This window comes from Pagrus major, chromosome 1 (genome assembly GCF_040436345.1).
Source record: "Pagrus major chromosome 1, Pma_NU_1.0".
NCBI lineage: Eukaryota > Metazoa > Chordata > Actinopteri > Spariformes > Sparidae > Pagrus > Pagrus major.
In genome coordinates this window covers 1,732,373-1,754,910 of record NC_133215.1, presented here as the reverse complement: position 1 = coordinate 1,754,910, position 22,538 = coordinate 1,732,373, and the positions used below count along the sequence as shown (strand labels likewise).

The 22,538-nt window shown below is 44.3% G+C and overlaps 1 protein-coding gene across 2 annotated transcripts; it reads right to left on the bottom strand.

Moving 5' to 3' along the window:
* Positions 1-7,134: 7,134 nt before the first annotated feature.
* Positions 7,135-13,341, bottom strand: LOC141006544 (ribosomal RNA processing protein 36 homolog). Of its 2 annotated transcripts, none has more exons than XM_073478784.1 (8): positions 13,123-13,341; positions 10,196-10,640; positions 9,765-9,897; positions 9,551-9,617; positions 9,357-9,461; positions 9,210-9,287; positions 9,000-9,117; positions 7,135-8,369 (listed from the first exon to the last, which is right to left on the bottom strand). In XM_073478784.1, exons 2-8 carry the CDS (start codon positions 10,617-10,619, stop codon positions 8,233-8,235), a joined length of 1,062 nt encoding a protein of 353 aa, XP_073334885.1. In that variant the 5' UTR covers positions 10,620-10,640; positions 13,123-13,341; the 3' UTR covers positions 7,135-8,232. The 2 variants fall into 2 exon arrangements, with proteins under 2 accessions (XP_073334885.1, XP_073334964.1); XM_073478863.1 differs by lacking the exon at positions 13,123-13,341 and adding an exon at positions 12,465-12,880.
* Positions 13,342-22,538: the final 9,197 nt, after the last annotated feature.

Below are 22,538 nucleotides of genomic sequence, written 5' to 3'. Positions count from 1 at the left end.
AAAGTCTTTTCCCAAGGATCAGAGTGTGTGGAGCTTTTTTTGTTTTAACACAAACTCTCACTGGAGACGAGAAGATGTTCTGGTCTTCTCACGACCCAGAACACCAGAACTGTCTTTGTCTTTTATCAGACAGACATCCTTCATACCTGTCGTCTGTATCAGTTTATAAACGGTTTCCCTGAAATCCATCCTGACAGAGATGAGACCAAACCAGTACTGATTATTCAGGGGCCCTCCAGAACTCCCTCGGGCCCCTGGGAGCCCCTTGAGCCCAATTAGAGAAGATTTAGGGACACGACGCCTCGACTGGTCTTCAGTTTTATGCAGAGCACTTTGCTCTTTTACAGTTTGTTTTGTTTTGTTGCAGAAGAGATAAAAATCCTGAGGAGAATCATATAATTAAAGTTCTGCAGAGAATTCAACATGCTGCAGCAACGAGCCTCCTGAAGGAAGGAGGGAGCTCAGAGATGACTTCACCAGGAACCAAAGTATTTTGTGGGTCTCATTTTCCCGTTCTGGACAAAAATGTATGTGCTCGCTGTGAGAGGATAATCTGTTCTGGCAGACGTTTTACAAACTGCTTCGTGTCCTCTGTTCAGTGAAGACTGGAACAACAGGACACAGAGTGGACGCTGGTTCTGAGATATGTGAGGAAACAAAAACTACAATCTGTGAATCGATAGCGTGACCACAAGCTTCAAGGTCCTCAAACTCATGAACTGTATTCCTACAGACGGCGTTTCATCGATTATGAAACTGAAACTGGAGTCTCATCAGGTTCTGTTCTGATCCGACGGGAGGAGAGGAGATTTATCTTCACTCCTGTTTATCAGCCTGACTGCAGCAGTGATCTGGAGGTGACCTCCACTGTCGGTTGGTTCTGTTCTGTAATGTTGACTGCTGACTGGAGCTGGAGGGGAAACGGACTTTACTTCATGAATGTAACATTACAGAGAGGAGACAGAGAACCAGAACCAGAACCAGAACCAGAGTCTCTGCTGAGGGCTGACTTTGCTCAGAGCTTCGCCTCAATTCAAACACACAGACACACAAACGTTTCTGCCATCGAACTCACTTCGCTGTTGATGTAAACACCTTTGAACAACCACTGCTGCTGATGAAACTCTACCTGATGTTCACAGACGAGGTGATGTGTTAAATTTAATCTTATTGACTTCTCTGTACCAGAAGAAGCGGCGCCGACCAAATGAAACATGACCTTGAGGAAACTTGTGGATCTCTCTGGTTTGAACATTGTTGGAAACATTTGTGATAATGTGAGAACGAAGGTCGAGTCGTTTTCAGACAGAAATCTTACATATTATAGTTTTAAAGTTGACCTGAAATAAGTCTGGTCTGATGTTTCAGAGCGGATCGGTGCGGCTCAGTGCTGAGTCTCAGATTAAACCTGTTAAATTCATATCGCTCCCGGCTCACGCGGCACTAACACGGATTAAACCAGCGGCTTTTCATCAGCAGCGACGGCTCTGACACCGTCGGCATTTAGTCCGTTTCACAGTTCCTCTGCACACAGACCTCCTCCGGCCTGCATGTGCCCGACTCACTGCCTCTCTATTCAACCCTCCTCTAATTAATTGTTACACTCCAGTGAAAAGGCAGCTCGTAATCTGCTGAACAATGGCCGACAAATAGAGCAGGGAGCCCGTTCACGCTGCCAGCAGCCGCCGCCTGCAGCGGCTCGCTGCCAGCTGCAGCGGCACTCGGCTTTTCAACCATCAACTCCTCTTATGAAGTGCTGAAGGACTCACATTGTCTTTCCGCCCTCCTCCCAAAGAAAACAGTCACTAAAGTCTCATTTGTTGCCACTTCTCCATGGCGGGCGTGGCGTTCGAGGGAGCCCTTGTGTGTCGGTAAAAGGATTATGAGGGCTTAATTGAGTGTGCTAATTGACGGGACAGTGAATGGGTCTGAATGGAGCTGAGGGGCAGATGTGGTGTGAAACCCCTGGCTCTTTCTAAAGAATACAAATCAGCAGCAGAGAGATCTATTCTCCGCTCTCTATAACACTCAATTATCCCTTTCACACGGCGCGCAGGGGGCCGAGCGAACAGATGGTTTCCACGCCGAGAGCTGTATGGAGGCCGTCACTGCCTCTCCGGGCACCTTTTCTTCAGGAGCGATGGGCTTTTTATTGGTTATTCATGACGCGAGGAACAAAAGGGGCGGCTACAGCCATGAATCGGAAAAGAGAGCGGACGGAGGGTTGGGTTCGATCCCGGCGAGGCGTCCGTTACGCTTAGAAACCGAAGAGAAAGGAGAGCGAGAGCCGCGGAGGGCGTGTTCACCTGGGGAGGAGGGCGGCGACCGTCTGTCTGCGGCCATTTCAAGTCAAGAACAATGATGTCATTCAGCTCAGACTCCGCCCACGAGAACATCCTGAGACAGTCCTGTTTCACCTGAGAGAAAGAAAACAGCATTCAGAACCGACTGCTACGGACCTCAAGGAACGCAGGACGGGACTGAGACTCAACTATCAACTATCTTTGTGGTGCGTTCAGGAACAGCTGGGACAAATCCTACTGACTCTACCTTTAACTTTAATAGTCTTTGAATTATATTAATATGACGTGAGCTTCAGTAGCTTTGACCACAAATGTCCTTCAGAGGGAGACTTGTTACTCTGATACTCTGAGGACATGTCAGAGCCTGTACTCGATTACTTTTACTGGAGTAAAGAAGCTGTATCAGTACTTCTACTTTTACCAGAGTCTGTTTTTACACGAGTATCTGAACTTCTGCTGGAGTCCACTTACACTTTAAATAAAAGTAATAAATAAATGAGTTGGAGCTCGTTCACACATTGTTCTTGTTTCAATCAAACTGGGTGTAAACATGTTTGCAGGAGGGTCTGACTGAACAATATTTCTATACGAAGGTGTTTTTATTGACAGAATGAAACGTACAAAGTTACAAGAGTTTCTTTTTATCTCTGTCAAAGCATCAGGTGTGAGGTGTAAATGTTAAACCTTCAAACTTTCCAGGATTGTTGGAAAGTTGTCTTTTTTTAAATGAGAGCGACACTCGGAGACGTTAAAAATAAAAAAATGGATAAAAGCTTTTAAAACTGAGTCGGTGTCCAATAAGATCAACACGTGAAGGACAAGAACACACACACACACACACTCACACACACACACACACACTTGTATAACTTTTATCACAGCGGCGACACAAAAGAGAAGCTGGAGGGTGATGGACGGTCTGGGGGTTGAATGGGTTGTATTAGCTCATGAATATAAGGCCCTGTGTTATTGCCCCCACACCCCCTCCTGCCCTCCCCATGTGTGGGCCCCCACCTTGTCCTCCATTGTTGGACGGAGGGGGTTGTGAGGATGAATGCCACCTGTCAGACAGCAGAGAAAACAGGATTGAGGCGGCGTGGAGAGAGCTCTGTGTTCTCGTTAGCCGCCGCTAATTGACTTTTAGAGACTCGAGGGGCCTCAGGAGGACGGAGACACGCGAAGAGACAGAAAGACAACACAGCTCCCTGCTGATGAAACCTGTTGCAGGCAAAATATCCACTAGTTCAGAGTGACTCTTTAGTCCATTTCTGGAGCTTCACGGCAAAACAGAGTTGCAGCATTCTGCTGAACACCTGAAGCAGCTGGAGAAAAAACAACAAAACAAAACAAAAACTCTGTTAAACTCAAACAGAATCAGCTGTTAGCACTTCTTATTTGCAGTGTGTTCATGGATGTAGAGACAACTGTCACTGGATCACTGTGATACTGAAGAAAACTTAAAAACATGATATTTCTAAGGCAAGTTCTGCACATGGAAGAGTCTTTGTTGAGAACTGAACCAGAACCAGAACTGCAGTTGTCAATATGAGCAGATTTATTGTGATGTTCATCTTGTTTACGAGCTGTTCTGAGCCCAGTTGGCTCCATGTTGGTGCTGGTTCTGGTGCTGATGAGTCGATGTAGTTCACTGAGCGCTCTGACACAAAACTACACGAGGTTTGACTTTAACACAACGAACTGACACTTCTTTGACATTTTCCGGTTTCTGTGTGAATTCAATATTTTCACTGGTTGCTTCATTTTTTTTTTTACAAACTATATAGTTTATTATATAAACATTGTGCCGGGCTGGGGTCACACAGGGCAGCACCACTCTGTCCTGCAGTGCCCCCTGCTGTCCACCGGACCACACTGCAGTCTGTCGCTCACAGGTCATCAGCATGGATCTATAATATTACCTGGATATGACGAAGCCTCTCAGCAGACACGCCGATTTTTCCCAGTGGCCACTCGTGGCATTGCAACAAAAAATCCCATGGGGCCCAGAAAGCATTTTTCCCATAGGCCGTAATAGTAAAAGAGAAGCCTGTAAAACTGTTCTCAGGACACCTCCAGCTGTAACCACTGTTAATTGCTAATCTTTGTATTCCATATTTTTAAGTCATGGACTTTTAAACCGTCAAAAAGTTTTCTAAAGGCCAGAAAAGCCCCCCCAAAGTCTCATTTTCCATGGTGACGTCACAGCTGTGTGCGTGCACTCCCAAGCGCGGTCCCGCTGTGCCTCGGGAGCGCGGATGCCTGTCGGCTTAATGACGGCTCTGAACGGGGCGAAACGCGGTCGGAAAAGTGAATTAAACGACTCCAGGGTGACTTTTTTTTCGAGACAGAGTTGTGATACAAGTTTCATATTTTAACGTCATGTATTTTTAAATGCAATTCTAAAGGTATTTTGGCGTTAAATCACCCGCTTAATGACATTTTCACTTACTGCCAGTGCCACTGCTGTGTAAAAGTCAAGTTATTTACCTGCATGTGATAGTTTCGGTGATGTGTCACCAGGGTCTCGGTCTCTGACTGATGTTCAATATCCTTTTCATCCTATAACGACCTTTTATTACGGTTTGAACCGTCTCAGTCTGATGACCTGGAAACATGCAATGTGCAGCAGAGCAGACTGATGATGATGCAAGTATAAACTACAACGCAATAAATAATAAAGATGAATAAAATATAAAAATATAAAATTAATTAATTAAGAAATGCACATTTTACTTACATAATGTCAAAGCATTCTCTATTTAAAGAAAGTAAGAAACAACATGCAGTTACATATGTTTTACTCTCACTTGGCTCTTACAAACTATTCTCAGTTTTGCAGACTGTAATCACAAATTAAACAATCTTTACTTGGGACAGATTTGATTGAGCCTTGGAAATATTTTACAATTATTTTTTATACATATATGCACAATCAACTTAACAATGCACATGAATAATGGCGCTTGCACTTCGGTAGAGATATTTGCACTTTATTGGATTCGCACACAACATTGTTTACACGTCACACCAGCTCCGCCTGAAAGGGAGACAGTCAGGATCCTGGACATGGTGGATCACTTTGTTAGTATTTGGTGGAACATGTGCCATAATTACTGTGGCTTACATGTGTAGAATATAGTGCCATAAGTGTGTGCATGTAGTTGAGTCATTGTGTACAGGATGAAACACTAAACTGTCCTCTGTGCTCCAGGGTTTTTGGCCAGAAGGCTTCCCCCGGGGGCCAGACGCCTCTTTATATCGGTGAGAGATGTCTTGTGTAGATGGTGGAAAGCTTCATCTTTGTTTGGAGTAAGAGTGGGTGTATTAAAATATTGCATGGGGGTTAGGAGTTAGCAGTGTGTTAAAGGCTGAATATGGAGAGTGAACAGAAAAAACACCACCTATTGACCAGAGATAGGAGTCACGACAACAGATAAAGTGACTCCTGCAGTCGGTTGCCAGGCCCGTTGCTAAGGACGCCACTCTGATCAGAGTAGCACAGAGAGGAACTGTGCAGGGTGTTTACCTTGTGTTTCATTTTTACCTTCATTAAACAGCTTCAGACTCATTGTGATGGTAGATAAATGACTTGTTACAGGGAGAGTGGAGGCTCCTTCCGTATCGTGGCTAGAAACCAACCCTGCGATCAGCCTCGGGACCGGCGGTGTCGCAGACAGTCGCTCCGGCCCAGTACCGGCCCTGACCACAGGCTCAGCTCCCGTCTCTGTGGCACCGTGAGTCCGCGACACAAACGTGCCCCGTAACATGTGATCTGTTGTTTATGACAGATCAGACTACACAAATACACACAACATAACATGTATATGATAATCCATCGATCCACCGACTGACTTCACTGAAAACAAATGCATAGGACCGGGAGGAGGGTGAGGAAAACAGCGGAGAACAACGTTTTATTCTTACTTAAAAAAAATAAAACAACACAAATTAACCACGTACAGTTTATAACCATGACTTTGAGAGCATCACCGGTTGATGTGCCCTATAAATCCATCATTTGATTGTGTAGATTTGTCATTACCGGTCAAACTCATCCACAAGCACTCATGAGCGCGCAGCGCTTGTTCAGAACGCGATTTGCTCGTTCTCATTGCCGCAGGGCATGATGGGAGGCCCCAGAGCATCATGGGGGTGACTCAACTGCGCATGCTCTATGGGCCCCATAACGCGGAAGTAAACCCGGAAGTCAGAAACTTTTTCGGCGTATGCGCCAGGCGAGCAACTCATGTCGAAATCAACGGCCGCCATTTTTGGTCTGGTATCCATTAATAATAGATCCATGGTCATCAGCTGTACACGTCTTTTGCTGTGCATTATGGGTAATGATGGCTCCCAGAGATTTCAGTTTTTTTCCTTCTCCACACTTCATCTGCTCTTTTACATTTTCAGGAATCAGCTTCATTTAGCTACTTGTTATTTATACATTTATTATAAAAAAGCATTTTACATTTCAGCAGATTTTTTCTGATTAAATTTATATTTTTGTTGTAATATTATTCATATGATTTGATTGTGTCTTTATTACAGACTGCGCTGTTTTCATTACCAGTTCATCTACTTTACATTCACCACGTCACCTTTCAGTATATAAAATGTATCGTCTGTTATTAATTGATTCTTATGTGTTTTATTTATCAATCTGCCTTTTTTGGATCCGCTGCAAAATCACTGTTTGGAGCAGCGGACTCACAAATTCAAAAGGTTTTCTATTTAAATAAAAGAGAAAATATTTATTTCATGTTTCAGGATCTGAATCACATTTAACATTTAACCTGCTGCAACTCTTCTTCTATCAATTTGGGGAAAACAATCAGATCACAGGATTTTATTAAAAACACCACTAAACCAGGGAGGAAAAAATATCAATCATCATTTCGTCCTCAACACAAAGATATCCAATTAATAAAATATATAAAATACAAATATTCACATTGATGATGTTTCTCTCGTCACTTGAAAGCTCAGACAAAATAAACGTCTGTTTCTAGAATCAACAACACTTCCTACTGATGTGATCTAGAAATGAAGTGTTTGTGATCTAAATCAGGTTTCAGAGACATTTTTCAGATGATTTTCCACCCGAGCAACGTTCTGCAATTCTCACCCATTAAAACAATCTGTGAAGGACCAGAAACGTCCCAGGAGCTGAACTGTGACTGCTCCTAAATCATTCAAGCCATCAAAAATATACATTTAGACCAGAAGTCTGAACTGTGGTGACTCGTTTAAACCTTGAATCACTTTTCTGTGTTAAAGTACGACGAGGCAACGAGCCCACAGGGTCGTTACTTAGCAGCCATTTCTACACTCGTCCTGATGATGCCGCACGTTTTGATGCATTTTTTGTGAATGTGTTAGAAAAGCTGCAAAACTAGTTACACGGCAAAAATAAAAATAAAAAATCGTACATTAGAATCCAAAATAATGTGTATTTTGGAGGAATAGTGTGCGATGTACTTTATACATCAGGTAAACACACACACAGCAACAGAAACACAAACAAGTAGTTTAATTAAAAAAGGAAAAAAACAGATGTTTCCAGCTGTTCTGACTTGTAGTTTTCTGTAAAACTACGTACTCGCAGCACTGACACACGGATCATCAGGAGGGTTCAGTGTCTCAGTTCCTCTCTGAAGACACATGATGACAGTCCACTCGTGAAGACAGACAGACGAGGCTGAAAGATCCAGAAAAGGATAAAAAGACAGCAGACTCTTGAACGCTGGGATGTCCGAGCATCACTGAACTCACCAACGATGGGATAAAAACAAACATATGAAGCCCTTCATCAACTCAAACACACAGCTCCACCTGCAGGCTGACTCAGCTCATTACAGGCTGGATGTTCTGAAGGTCCAACAGCAGCTCTCAGCACCGTCTTCTTCTTCTTCAGGTGTCCCTGAACGCCTCACACAGCCTGTTTGGGCAGCTTCCTGCGGTCCTTCCCGGCGTTCCTCTTCCTCTTCTTGCTCAGGAAGTTCTCCAGCTTGCCGCTCTTCTTCAGCTCCTGGTATTTCTCAGCCAACTGCAGCTTCTTCTTCTCGGCTGCGAGACGACAACAGAGAGAAGTTTGAAATCGATTCAGCCTCACGGTTCAGATTGACCTCATTTATAGATTCAAACATCATTTGTCTACTGGTTTTACGTTATCTAGAAATTGTCCGGGCACACTTGTGGACAGATGTGTGGACAGACGGACAGACGTGGGACAGACGTGTGGACAGATGTGTGGACAGACGGACAGACGTGTGACAGACGTGTGACAGACGTGGGACAGACGTGGGGACAGATGTGGGACAGACGTGGGACAGATGTGGGACAGACATGGGACAGATGTGGGACAGACGTGGGACAGACGTGTGGACAGACATGGGACAGATGTGGGACAGATGTGGGACAGATGTGGGGACAGACGTGTGGACAGACGTGGGACAGACGTGGGACAGACATGGGACAGATGTGGGACAGACGTGGGACAGACGTGGGGACAGACGTGGGGACAGACGTGGGACAGACGTGGGACAGACGTGTGGACAGACGTGGGACAGACGTGGGACAGACGTGGGACAGATGTGGGACAGACTTGGGGACAGATGTGGGACAGACGTGTGGACAGATGTGGGACAGACGTGTGGACAGACGTGTGGACAGACGTGGGACAGGACTCGCTCTTACAGTTCTTGAGGAAGAAGGGTCGTGCGCCCTGATTGGCTCGTTCCCTCTGCAGCCTCTTGAAGTGCAGCTCTCTCTCTCTCTGCTGCTCTCGGCTCGTCCTCGCTCGCTCCTGGTTCTCCTGCAGAGGAACAGGTCGGTCAGACGTACGTCTCCACATTCAGTCATTCAACCTTTATTCATTTGTCTCAGGGACGTCAGCGTCTCTCTCACCATCCTCTTCAGGAGGAACTGCAGTTTCTCCGTCCTCTTGTGGTTGTTCTTGGTCTTGCGCAGCTGCTTCTGGACGATCTGCAGACAAACGACGTGATTAAAACCAGCTTCTACACCTCAGATCAGTCTGATGTGAACTCCTCTCACCTCCTTCTCTCTGTGTTTGATGTCGTTGATGAATTTAAACGTCTTCTCAAAAATCTCCGGCTTGTATTCTCCGGACAGGTCGTCGAATCGAGGATCTCTGAACATCTGAGTGAAAACAAACAGAAAGAGTCACGTCGAGCGTTGGGAGCAGAGAGGAACAGACTCTGTGTCGTCGGCAGGTTTTCTTCACTCACTGGCTTCCTGACGGAGACGACCTGTCGCAGGAACGGAGCTGGTCTCTTGGCTGAAATCTCCATCGGCCTGAAAACACAAACACACTCGGTAAGTAACCAGTAAGTACTGTGGTGCTGAAGCTGGTGGGCGGAGTTATGTTATGAAAGCGACCAATCAGAAAATGTTCTCCTGCCACAGCCGCCCGGTGCAGTCACCTGCCGAGGAGAAGCTCACCTGTTCTTGTTCAGTCGTTTCTTTTTGCCGGACTTCTGGCTCTTGTCGCCGCCGTAGGCGACCTCGTTGTAAACTTTGGTTCCTACTTTGTTCTGCAGCTTCAAAATGTCCTCAAAGGACATGTTGGACAGCTCTGAGAGGAGAGGACAGAGAACTGAGCTTAGTTAGATATCCTGAACGCTGCGACAGAAACCAGTGTTTGTATACTGGCAACTGATTATCACTGTTTCCTTTAACTGCCAATAAAAATAAGTTCAGTTCAGTTCAGTTCAGAACTAAAAATAAGTTAATTTAGAAAATGTGCTACTTTGGCTCTGATGCAGCATAAACTCTGTAAAGTCACAAAGAAATGTGAAGCAAAAAGTCTTTAATGTTTCACAGGGAGGATTATTTATGCAGCTTCACTGACTGATAATATTCTACGAACTCACCCTTTTTAATGTCTTCTCTGGTCTGGATCTCACTGCTGCATCCCGCCTCCTCTGGCTCTTCATCACCACCATCATCACCACCATCAGAAACTGAGGCTTCACTGTCTTCATCTTCTTCCTCCTCCTCCTCTTCTTCTTCTTCACCATCAGACTCTTCTTCACCAGCATCTGATCCCTCCTCCTCCTCCTCTTCACCACCACCACCAGACTCTTCTTCTTCATCATCACTTAATTCCTCCTCTTCCTCCCCCTCATGGTGCTGGTCTGCCTCCTCAGCTCCTCCTCCTCCTCCTCCTCCTCCTCTCCCAGTGAGCAGGGCGAAGTTCTTCTCCACATCAGAATCTTCATCGTCACTGCTGCTCGCCACCATGTGTTTCTTCTTGGAGGCCGCCGGCTGCTGTCGCTGCTCCTCGTCTCCCTTCATCTCTGCGTTTGTGGGAAACAGCTGTGAAGAAAACAAGGAAGTATTAGAGCTGATGGTGGGGGAATGTAACTAAGTACTTCACGGGCGCCGGAACGACCAGCGTTGGTTTCAGGTGAAACCAGACGCTGTGAAAGTGCTGCCGCCATTTTGAAAACAGCAGGTAGTGACATGTTTAGAAGCTGCCGACTTGAATTTGTTAAAGAGTCTTTGTAAAGTTGTGACTGCAGTTTTTACTGTGAAAAAATAAGGGCCGACCTTAAAACAGCTGCTTTAAGAATGGAGTTTGGTTGAGCAGCGTGTCAGTGGACAGAGCTGCAGGAGCTGTTTCACTGCTAATAACACAGAAACTGAGCTGAGTTCTACTGTGATGTTCATCTTTTCTGAGCCCAGTTGGCTCCATGTTGGTTCTGGTGCTGATGAGACGATGTAGTTCACTGAGCGCTTTAACACAAAACTACATGAGGTTTGACTTTAATACAACAAACTGACAAACATCATGTGTGAGATTCATGACCCAGTTCAACAGGATCGATACATCATGTGTCTCTCTTCACTACCAGACAAAGGTTCCCGAAGTACGAGGTCCACAGAGGGGCGGGGCCTCAGCTCTAACGGGCCTCCGAGGTTCTGTTTTCACCCGTGTGCTTTTGTTGGTCGGTTTGTTGGTTTGTCAGCAGAGTTGCACAAAAACTACTCAACAGATTTCCACCAAACTAAGATGGAGGATGAGACTCGGCCCTGAACAGACCTCATTAACTTTTGGTGCGGATCAGATAACGAGACGAATCCAGGAAGTTTTTCTCGAAACAGTGTTTTTCCACATTGTCAGTAATTTCTCAGGGAATGCTGCAGCCATCGTGATTAAACATAAATAATTAATAAAATCAGGTTTATTTAGTTGGACAGTATTTATTTGGGCTTTTCCCACTGGCACTTTTGCTGGTGAAGCTCCTGCACATCACTTACAGGTTCTTCGTGGCTTCGCAGGTACGTGGGTGTGGAAGTTAACAGAGGCCAGAGGAACAAACCAGGAGACAAAATGGACAGATGTCGTCAGGACTAACTTCACATAGGGCGAGTTGTGGTAGAGCCAGCGTCTTGTTATCAGAAGGTCGCTGGGTCGAAGTGTCCCTGGGCAAGATACTAAACCCCAAACTGCTCCTGATGTGCTGGTCAGCACCGCATCAGTGTATGACTGTATGACTGTAAGTCGCTGTGGACAAAAGCGTCTGATAAATGCTCTTACATGTAATTGTTCTTGCATGTCAGCGAGCATCGGCTGTGTCACATGCTGTCCAGAGACAACGAAGTAATGCAATGATTATAATGCAGACAGCAGAAACAGCTGATCAGTCATGTGAGCTGAACGTTCGCTACGTCAGAGTTCAAACATCGACTCAGCTCCACCTGAATATCCAATTCTGTGAAGTGACTTACAGTAATTCATACATTCATACACTGATGGCGGTGCCGACCAGCACATCAGGAGCAGTTTGGGGTTCAGTATCTGGCCCAAGGACACTTCCACATGCGGACCAGGGGAATGGAACCAGCAACCTTCTGGTAACAAGCCGCTGGTTCTGCCGCTGAGCGTACAATCTTTATTTTGAAAATTAGAGGAAGTTTCCATAAAATCTGGTGTGTAATATTCTTCAAAATGCCGTAGATGTTCATGAAGTTACACAGTGTTCATGAAGCTTCTTGTGCAGTAAAGATCTGTGAAGGCATATACTGCTAATTCATAACCTGCATATATTACTAAGTACAACTTGTATTTATAACTCTCATCCCTGTGACACAGACAGTTGGTTCCCAGCAGAGAAACAGCAGGTGAGGTGAACCGACCTGCTGTGTAACCGGACTGTGGGTCCGTGTTGTCGTCCTCTCAGCGTTTGGACCTGAGACATGTTCACTGATTCACAGCAGCAGCTTCTCCTCCACAAGCTGCAGACAACACGCAGCGGCTCACAGGAAGTGACGTAAAAATAACGCGCCGAGCAGCGAGGCCGAGAGACAAACACATTTCCTTACAAAAAAAAGAGATTTAGCAGCAGAGCATTTTCTGAATTCCCAGCTCATTACCTGATGTGTAAATGCAGCGTTTGATGAAGATGTTTTAGGTTATTAACGGTGTTTGAATTCGGGGTAAACATGTTTATTCGTAAGCCTGTTTGTGACGTCTCATTAAGGCTGTTTACCTTCACAAAGCGGTGTCAAAGGCGGAATATAGTCTTTCTTTGTCCGTCATTTACACGCCGAATTATCAACTACATCGTAATGACACATATGAGCTCTCATTACGACCCGTGTTAACAATGGGCCGTTACTTTGAGGCGGAAACATTTTAAACCTGCAGATTTTCAGTTCAGTTAGGCGCGACGTCCAGACAGCTTCCGGTCACAGAGTAATGGAGAGCTAGCTAACATGTCCTCCGCTCGGCGGGGACACGTCTTCATTACCGACCTGCTCTGCAGCGGGTCAGGCAGGTGAAAGGTGTTTCTACCTGGTATCAGGTTGTTACTGAAGTCCTGTTTCTGCGGAGCTCCTTTATCCACGTGCGTCCATGTCGGCTGCAACCGGCGCTGGTAGCTTAACGCTGCACTTCCGGCTTCAAAATAAAGGTCTCGCTAAAGTGTTTGACGGGTTTTGACACGACACAGAGAAAATACGCGACTATTGTGTCAATATACACGTTTGACACCGGCGTCTGCTACGGATTATCACCGTCCCGGGTCCAGTCAGGCAACGTGTAACACAACGGGTATTTAACCGCGCTCTTATTTTGTTAACATATCTTGTAGGCAGAGAGAGCTGAAGCCCCGCCCCCTTCCTGTTTACCTCATAGACCTTATTGATCAAATGTTTGTAGTGATAAAGACAAACATGATGTATTGATCCTGTTTGAGTCTCACACGTGATGTTTGTCAGTTTGTTGTGTTAAAGTCAAACCTCGTGTAGCTTTGTGTCGAAGCGCTCAGTGAACTACATCGACTCATCAGCACCAGAACCAGCACCAACATGGAGGCGACTGGGCTCAGAACAGCTCGTTAACAAGATGAACATCACAATGAATCTGCTCATGTTGAGACGATGTAGTTCACTGAGCGCTTCAGCACAAAACTACAAGAGATTTCACTTAATTACGACAAACTCCTGACCTTTGACCTTTTGGATGTAAAATGTTATAACTTCATCATTTGATCCTGTTAGACATTTGTGTAAAACTTTGTCCTAAGTACAACACATGGATGGATGGAAGACCTGTATACGACCTTCGCCAGCGTGGAGGCATAAAAATAAACTTAAAAAAAACATGTTTTAATCTAAAAGGAGCAACAATATAAAGTCAGGCTCAGCCATCGTCTCCTCCTGATGATATAAAGTCAGGCTCAGCCATCGTCTCCTCCTGATGATATAAAGTCAGGCTCAGCCATCATCTCCTCCTGATGATATAAAGTCAGGCTCAGCCATCATCTCCTCCTGATGATATAAAGTCAGGCTCAGCCATCATCTCCTCCTGATGATATAAAGTCAGGCTCAGCCATCGTCTCCTCCTGATGATATAAAGTCAGGCTCAGTCATCGTCTCCTCCTGATGATATAAAGTCAGGCTCAGTCATCGTCTCCTCCTGATGATATAAAGTCAGGCTCAGTCATCATCTCCTGATGATATAAAGTCAGGCTCAGCCATCATCTCCTCCTGATGATATAAAGTCAGGTGAAGTGTCGTAGTCCACAGAACATTTCTGGAGCTTCACAGTAAAACAGAGTTGCAGTGTTCTGCTGAACAGCTGAAGCAGCTGGAGATGATTTAAACATCAGGTGTCTCCATGCAGCTCGTCTGCTGTGATGTCTGTAATGTAAAGTGATGTGAAAAGACGTTATTTCAATCAGGAGAGACACGTGAATGAGAAAGTCAAATGTTTATTCTGACAGATGATGTGAGATAATGAAGTGTTGACAGAAAGTCTTTGGCTCTTCGACTCTACAGGGAGATTTTGTAATGGAGGTCCGTCTGCACGTAGCAGCAGCTCTATCCACTCATATACACATATTTACAGATAATAACTCAAAGAAGACAAATGAGAAACTTCAATGATGAACCACAAATCAACTAAATAAAAGCTGTCTGAACAAAGATCATAATTATGATGATCTATATGCATGTGTGTGTGGAGCCTGATTTTATTGTATATACAGGCTGATTGTTGTGAGAAAACAATCAGATCACAAAGTTCAGAAAACTGAAATCTGAACGTTCAAAACACATTTAAAGAGATTTAAAACCACTGATGTGCAGCACATTGACCAAGAAGAGACAACACAACTAACCCATTTCTGTTACTGTGATTTACAGAGAGAGTGTGTGTGTGTGTGTGTGTGTGTGTGTGAGTGTGTGTGTGTGAGAGAGAGACTGTGTGTGTGTGTGTGTGTGTGTGAGTGTGTGTGTGTGAGAGAGAGACTGTGTGTGTGTGTGTGTGTGTGTGTGTGTGTGTGTGTGTGTGTGTGTGTCTGTGTGTGTGTGTGTGTGTGTGTGTGTGTGTGTGTGTGTGTGTGTGTGTGTCTGTGTGTGTGTGTCTGTGTGTGTCTGTGTGTGTGTCTGTGTGTGTGTGTGTGTGTGTGTGTGTGTCTGTGTGTGTGTGTGTGTATGTGTGTGTGTGTGTGTCTGTGTGTGTGTCTGTGTGTGTGTGTGTGTGTGTGTGTGTGTGTGTCTGTGTGTGTCTGTGTGTGTGTCTGTGTGTGTGTGTGTGTGTGTGTGTGTGTGTGTGTCTGTGTGTGTCTGTGTGTGTGTGTGTGTGTGTGTGCGTGTGTGTGTGTGTGTGTGTGTGTGTGTGTGTGTGTGTGTGTGTGTGTGTGTGTGAGTGTGTGTGTGTGTGTGTGTCCCTCCTACAGAGACACTGAGGAACCAGAACCTAACTTGAACCCAGGATAAAGAGGTTGAGTGAATGTGGTGTTGAAGGTGTGGAGGTGGATCAGTGAGTCAGAGGAGACTCTGTAGAAGGACAGAGTGCCAGCAGGACAGTCCACATACACTGCTGCTCTGTTAGAGACAGAGGAGGAGGAGGAGGAGGAGGAGGAGGAGGAGGAGGAGGAGGAGGAGGAGGAGAGGACTGTTCTTCTCTTATTGTGCCAGACAGAGTAACGACCATCATCAGAGCAGATCAGACTCCAGGACTGATTATTCCCTCCAAACCAACAGTCCTCACTGTTTCCTCTCCTGCTGATTCCTCTGTAACTCACTGATATAAGAACCCATCCTCTCCACTCGACCTCCCAGTAACAGCGACCAGTCAGACCATTTCTACACAGCAGCTGAGCCCAGTAGTCAAACCTCTCTGGATGATCAGGATATGGCTGCTCCTCTCTCACATGTGTCACCTTCCTGTTGTTGTCAGACAGTTTGAGGAGTCTGTTCACTGTGTTTGTGTCCACTGTGAGTTCACAGACATCTGATGGAGAGAACAAGACACAATACAGCAGCAGTTTATCATCTAACACAGCTGATGGTTTATTTGTTGCTTTATTAACAGACTGACTGTTAATTAGATCAAAACTTCACAATGACTCATCTTTTTGGATCTTCTTTCAAACTGACAGTTGAATGCAGATACACAAGCTTTAGATTTAAACTACTTTAACATGTGCTGCCTTGTTTTCATCAGTCAAAGTGAACACACACTTACACTTCCTCAGACCAGGTTTCAGCCTCTGCTCTCCACCATGTTCCACCCTGGAGGAAGAAACAAAGTCAGAATGAACCTTCAGAAGCTTCCTCATCAATGATCTTCATAAAGCTTCGCTCAGATCACCATGAAGACAAAACAGCTGCATTTATAAAACACACTTCATACACACACTCAAACTTTACATCAAATATTCACAAACAACAACTAAATAATTAAAGATCAGCTCAAGAAAACTACGTCCAGTCATCCACCTGAGTCTCTGGCTGCAGAAGTGTGGATCAGGTCTGTTGTTGATTATTTGGGTGAAACTGTGTCTACAGATAAAGCTGCTCTCAGCTGGAAAGATTTTCTGGTCACAACAAATAAAGACTTTGTAGGCGAGCCTTCATCCGAACAGAACAACAGGTTCTGGTTCTGTAAATGTTTGCATCATCTCCTTCCTAACTTGCACCGTGTCTTGAATTAGCTACAGGAAGGGAGCAGATCCATTTTCTGATATTCATATTTACTGGTACATATTTAGATAAATAGTCCACAACTACATGGATGAAGTCAGAGTCCTTGTTGCATAATATAACTAAACTCTTATTATTTTGAGCTTCTCTGTTCTCTGTTTTGGTTGCCAGGACAGCTGGCGTGCATGTTAGTGCACGTGAGTCTCTCTGTCCGACCTACAAACGTTTTCAACATGGCGGCCTGGTAACACACTTTCTCATATAACATCGAAACAGTAACTAAAATATGTTTCTGAAAACATTTGCGGCATTACTGCAGCACAATATTGATTCATATCTGATCAGCACTGCCTCATTTTACTGTTATAACCCTTTTCCACTGGTCAAAAATCCCACTTAAACCTGCTAAGATCAGCTGTTGTGTGCAGTGGGAATGAGTAAACTCTGCATTTACACCCGGGCAGTGTTGGGTGTAACGCGTTACAAAGTAACGCGTTACTGTCATCAGATTACTTTTTCAAGTAACTAGTAGTGTAAGGCATTACTCTACTGAAAATAGTAATAATATTACAATTTTCCGGGCTCGTTACTTGCGTTACATTTGCTAGTAGCTACCAGCTACTTCACCACACACGCATCACACAAAACAGCACGGAGGGAGGGGGGGGGCGTGAATGGATCAGTGATTGGTTGGGGTTTGACACGAGGTATCATTTACCATCACCGATTGGTCGCCAGCGGCACCCGCCAGGGCAGATGGGTAAAAAATGGAAGAGTCAACAAGTCCGGAGCATGTTGCTGCTGCCGCTTCTCCTAGCTCGTGTCCTGAAGAAGGCACCGCTCTACACTTGTTTGTATTTGCACTAGACAATGTTAATTGAGGAAGTTAAACAGCATGTAGGCCAGTCTGTTGTTGGGTTAATAAAGACCTTCAAGAAGACTCCTCCTTTGTCTGCTCTCTTTCCATCTTATGCATCTCAGGCAATTTTAGAGTAAGTAGAAAAAAAGTAACTATAACTAGTAATGTAACTAGTTACTTTCTCCAGGGAGTAATATAGTAGTGTAAGTGTAATCTGTAATATATTACTTTTTAAAGTAACTAGCCCCAACACTGCACCCAGGTCAGTGACTCTGCAGTAGACAGGTTTTTATCACCTCGGCTCGGCTTTGATCTAAACGTAAGATCCGGGCGAACACGCTAAATTCCACCGCATGAAGTGACGACGCGTTATCAACATCCGGTGGTGCTGCGTAAGGTCAAGGTCAAATTTATTTATATAGCACATTTAAAAACAACCAAAGTGCTTCACAGGTTCAGGAATTCACAGAACAAATAGATACATCAAACAAGCAGGGAATACAAAAAAGAAAAAAAGAAAAAAAACAGTATGTGGAGGCAAGATGTCCATGTCTAACTAGAGAAAAGCCAGTGAGAAAAAGTAGCTTTTTAACAATGTCTTGAAGGTTTCGGTGGTCCGAGCAGTTTTAATTTGCAGAGGCAAAGAGTTCCACAATTTAGGAGCAGCCACTGAAAACGCTCGGTCACCTTTACTCTTCAGTTTGGCTCTTGGGATGTTGAGAGCCATCAGAGAGGACGACCTCAGAGCTTTAAATGGAGAATAAATGTTGATAAGCTCACATAGATATGGAGGTGCCAAGCCATTTAAAACCTTAAAAACAAACAATAAAACCTTAAATCAATTCTGACGCGGACAGGAAGCCAGTGGAGAGAAGCTAAAACTGGAGTGATGTGCTCATGCTTTCTCGTCTTAGTTACAAGCCTAGCAGCAGCATTTATCACCAGCTGTAGTCTACTGAGAGAGGACTGATTCAAAGAGTTGCAGTTATCAAGTCGAGTCGTTACAAATGCGTGTATGACTGTTTCAAAGTCTTTAAGGGGCAGATACGGCTTAAAGCTCTGGTCTACGATCTGAGAAAGATTTGAAAAAGGCACCCCCCCCCCCCCCCCCCCCCCCCCCCCCACACACACACACACACACACCCCTCCCCTCCGAGCTCGTATCGCTCTCCCCTCGGAGCCTCCCGCAACAAGCAACAAGAGCAACAAGCAAGAAAGAAGAAAGAAGCAAGAAACCAAATACAGCGCCAGCTTTGAATGCAGAGTAACGATGTCGGATTCACAGGTAAAGTTATTACAATGCATGTTGAAACTAATGTAAATCTTACATCTTACAATGTCCACAGCCAAGCTAGCGTAACGTCATTAGCATGTTACAGCTACGTCAGTTACAGCTACGTAACAAGTTACTATTTATCAACAGCTAAGTTAGCCACTTCTAAAAGTTATTGAGGGCCAAGAGACTAACAGATGCTGCCGTCAGCTTTAATCACAACGATCGCTTCCACATTGTGGCTGAAAAATAAACCTGCATGAGCCTCGGACCAGCTGTGTCCCAGCTGTTGTCCGAGTAGCACCAGACCGCGACACAAACGTGCCCCGTAAACCGTAATCTCTTGTTTATGACAGATAAGACACACAAATACACACATCGTAACGTATATGATAATCCATCATATTGATTTAGCAACGGCTTCGTTGAAAACAAACGGATAAGACCGGGAGGAGGGTTAGCAGAACAGCTGAGTAGTGACCGGGCGAGAGGTTGTTACGGAGAAATAAATCCGGGCAGGATGAATGAAACCTCAACGCGAAGCGGAGGGGTTCATTCATCCATTCATTCATCTTACCTGCATTGCTGCTTCATTTAGCTGCCACGAGCAAATAAATAGGCTGATTTGGTGTAAACATGATAGCAATTTTAGCTTACAATGCTAACATAGAGGCTAACGTCTCCGTCGAACAACTAAACAAGTGTTGACAATACTGCAGAGACAGAAATTGTTTCCACACCATCTAATAACACAGAAAGAAACTAACGGCAGCTTTCATAGTCATAAGCCAGCATCGGCATGAAAGTTATCTGTGTCACAACATCCACAATAAAGACGAAAGGTTACCTGCGCAAACAAACCTCTTGCCCGCTTGTAGTTTCAAATGTGGAAGTGGGTCGGGAGGAGGCGTGAGCAGGAGCAGGAGAGTGAGCGAGGGGATTGGATGGAAAAATTGACCAATAGCAGCCATCCTGGCTGCAGGCGCTAGAGAGAATGGATTTATTTGGTTCCTTTTGCTCTTCACATTGTGTAGGTCGTACTATTGGGCCATAACCACCATCTAAATAATGTTAATAATAATGATCAATCTTTCAAATCGTAGACCATAGCTTTAACTATGGCTAATAGTCAGAGTTGGAAAAAGCTGGTTTTGACAACAGAACTGATTTGCTTGTCTTGCTTAAAAGCACTGTCAATAATCACACCCAAATTCCTAGTAAATGGTCGAACGTAGGACCAAAGAGGGCCAAAAGTGCCGGCACAGCCCTCCAGGCGATCAGGATGACCAAAGACAACAGCTTCTGTTTTGTTTTCATTAAGACAGAGGAAATTCAGATCCAGCCAGGTTTTTAAATCACTCAAGCAGTTAAGCAAGGGCTGCAGGGAGTCTGAATCATTAGGTTGAAATGGCAAGTAGATTTGTACATCATCCACAAAGCAGTGAAAGGAGATGTTGTTGTTTCCCAAGAGCAGCATATACAATGAGAACAGTAGAGGACCCAAAACAGCCCCTTTGGGCACCCCGTAGGAGAGAGGGGCCACAGAAGAGGAAAATTCACCAATTTTGACAGAGTAACTCCTTTCTGACAAATATGATCTGAGCCATTCAAGGGCAGTACCCTTAATGCTCACACACTTTTCAAGACGAGATAAAAGAATCGAGTGATTGACAGTGTCAAAGGCAGCAGTCAGATCTAAAAGCACTAAAACAGCCGAGTTTCCTGAGTCAGCAGTTAAAAGATCGTTTAGCACTCTTAGGGGGCAGTTTCAGTACTATGGCGACGCTTAAAGCCAGACTGAAACTTTTCATGAATAGTAAAATCACGCAAAAGGATTGTAATTGATTAAAAACAATTTTCTCCAAGACTTTAGCCAAAAATGGAGTTTAGCAATCGGCGTAAATATGGAAGTAATTTTGGTCTGTTCAATTCAATTGAAAAAAACTTTATTTGTCCCCAGGGGGCAATTCAAGGTAAGGCACGTGGAGCAGTTATACACAACACAACACAACACTTAAGAGATCTTCAACACAATGTTGTCTGTTGTTATTTTCTCTTCTGTTTAACTGGTGTTGTTTACTCGATCCGGCGCATTCATGATGTGAAACATGACGTCAGTGACATACAACGTAACGCTTCAGATACAAATCACAGAGAGGCTGCGTTGCCTGCAGGAAGTGGGAATGGGGTCATTAGGCGATCATTGTGTTGACCTGCTAGTTTTGGTGGAAAAGCAGCATTAGATTTAAGTTTCATGAGCAGTGTTTGTTCAGATGACACTTTCTTTTTCGACCCCACTTCACTGAGTGAACGATGTGTACATTTGTTTTGCTCTGAGATGCTGCTGCTCCGGAGCGACATCTAGTGGCAGTAAATCTCAGACATTTGACCTCGAAGCCAGGGTCACTCAGGGTGGGCATAATTCAAATGGACACAGTTTGCATTTTGTAGTGATGAAAAACTGTATTTCTGTGTTTTACTCAAATATATCACACATCTAAATAAGGTAACAACACATATTCTGGTCTAATTCATTATAATTTGAAGAAAATGTTAAAAGGAAAAAGCCTCTATGTCCATTTTTAAACACTTTTAACAAATATTGATAATTAAAAGAAGCCAATTCTTTTCACTTTCTGATTTTAAATCACAGAACAGACAATAATTGAAACAAAGGCTGACCAGACAGATTTTAAAGAGCTCTTGTTGTCTGTTCATACCTGAGAGTGTCCAGTCTCCAGTCTGGATCCTCGAGTCCAGCCGACAGCAGCTTCACTCCTGAGTCTCCTGGATGATTGTAGCTCAGGTCCAGCTCTCTCAGATGGGAGGGGTTGGATCTCAGAGCTGAGGCCAGAGAAGTACAGCCTTCCTCTGTGATCAGACAGCCTGACAGCCTGGACACACACACATACACACAGAGCTGAGGGGTAATGCAAACTTGTGTGATAATTCTCTGTGGGTTTGTCACTTTGACATTTTAACTATTGTTGATGTAAAAATACTGATTAGAGTTGCTTTAATTAAAAAATAACATCACAATCTATTTTATTCCAATCACGATCCACAATCTAAATTGTGACCTTATTCATCAATTTTAAAAAGCCCTGTTGTTGAAATAGCTTATGAATTTCTCCATTTACACCATTAAAACACAATATTTCATTAAAGATAGTTCTTGTTTGGCACAAGCTCCTCCTCCACCATGGTGCTAGCTATAGATTGGTGTAATTTATAGTCCGAAAACAAAGAAATCAGTTAGCATGTTAGCATGTCCTGTCCCCTGGACTCAAAGTCTGAGTTTGTTGAATGTGTTTTCAGTTAAATGTGTGAAATAAAGTGTGTGGTTACCACAGGCTGAAGACATTTACACATTTTGTTCTACAACATAAAACACATCATTAAATGTCCCACAGTTTAATCATGAAGCTCTTCCATGTGTTGAAAATTGTTAGCTTTTCCTAACAAGCTACAAGTTAGCTACAAAGATATATCATCACGACCAATGAGAAGGGATTCTTCCAATCAGCATATCCATCATGTTGGCTGCATCACTCTATTGATTTTTTCATATATCGCTGATCTGCTTGTAAATGAGGTTCTGTGAAGTTTGGAAATGGAAGTACGAGGACTCTAAATACAACAACCT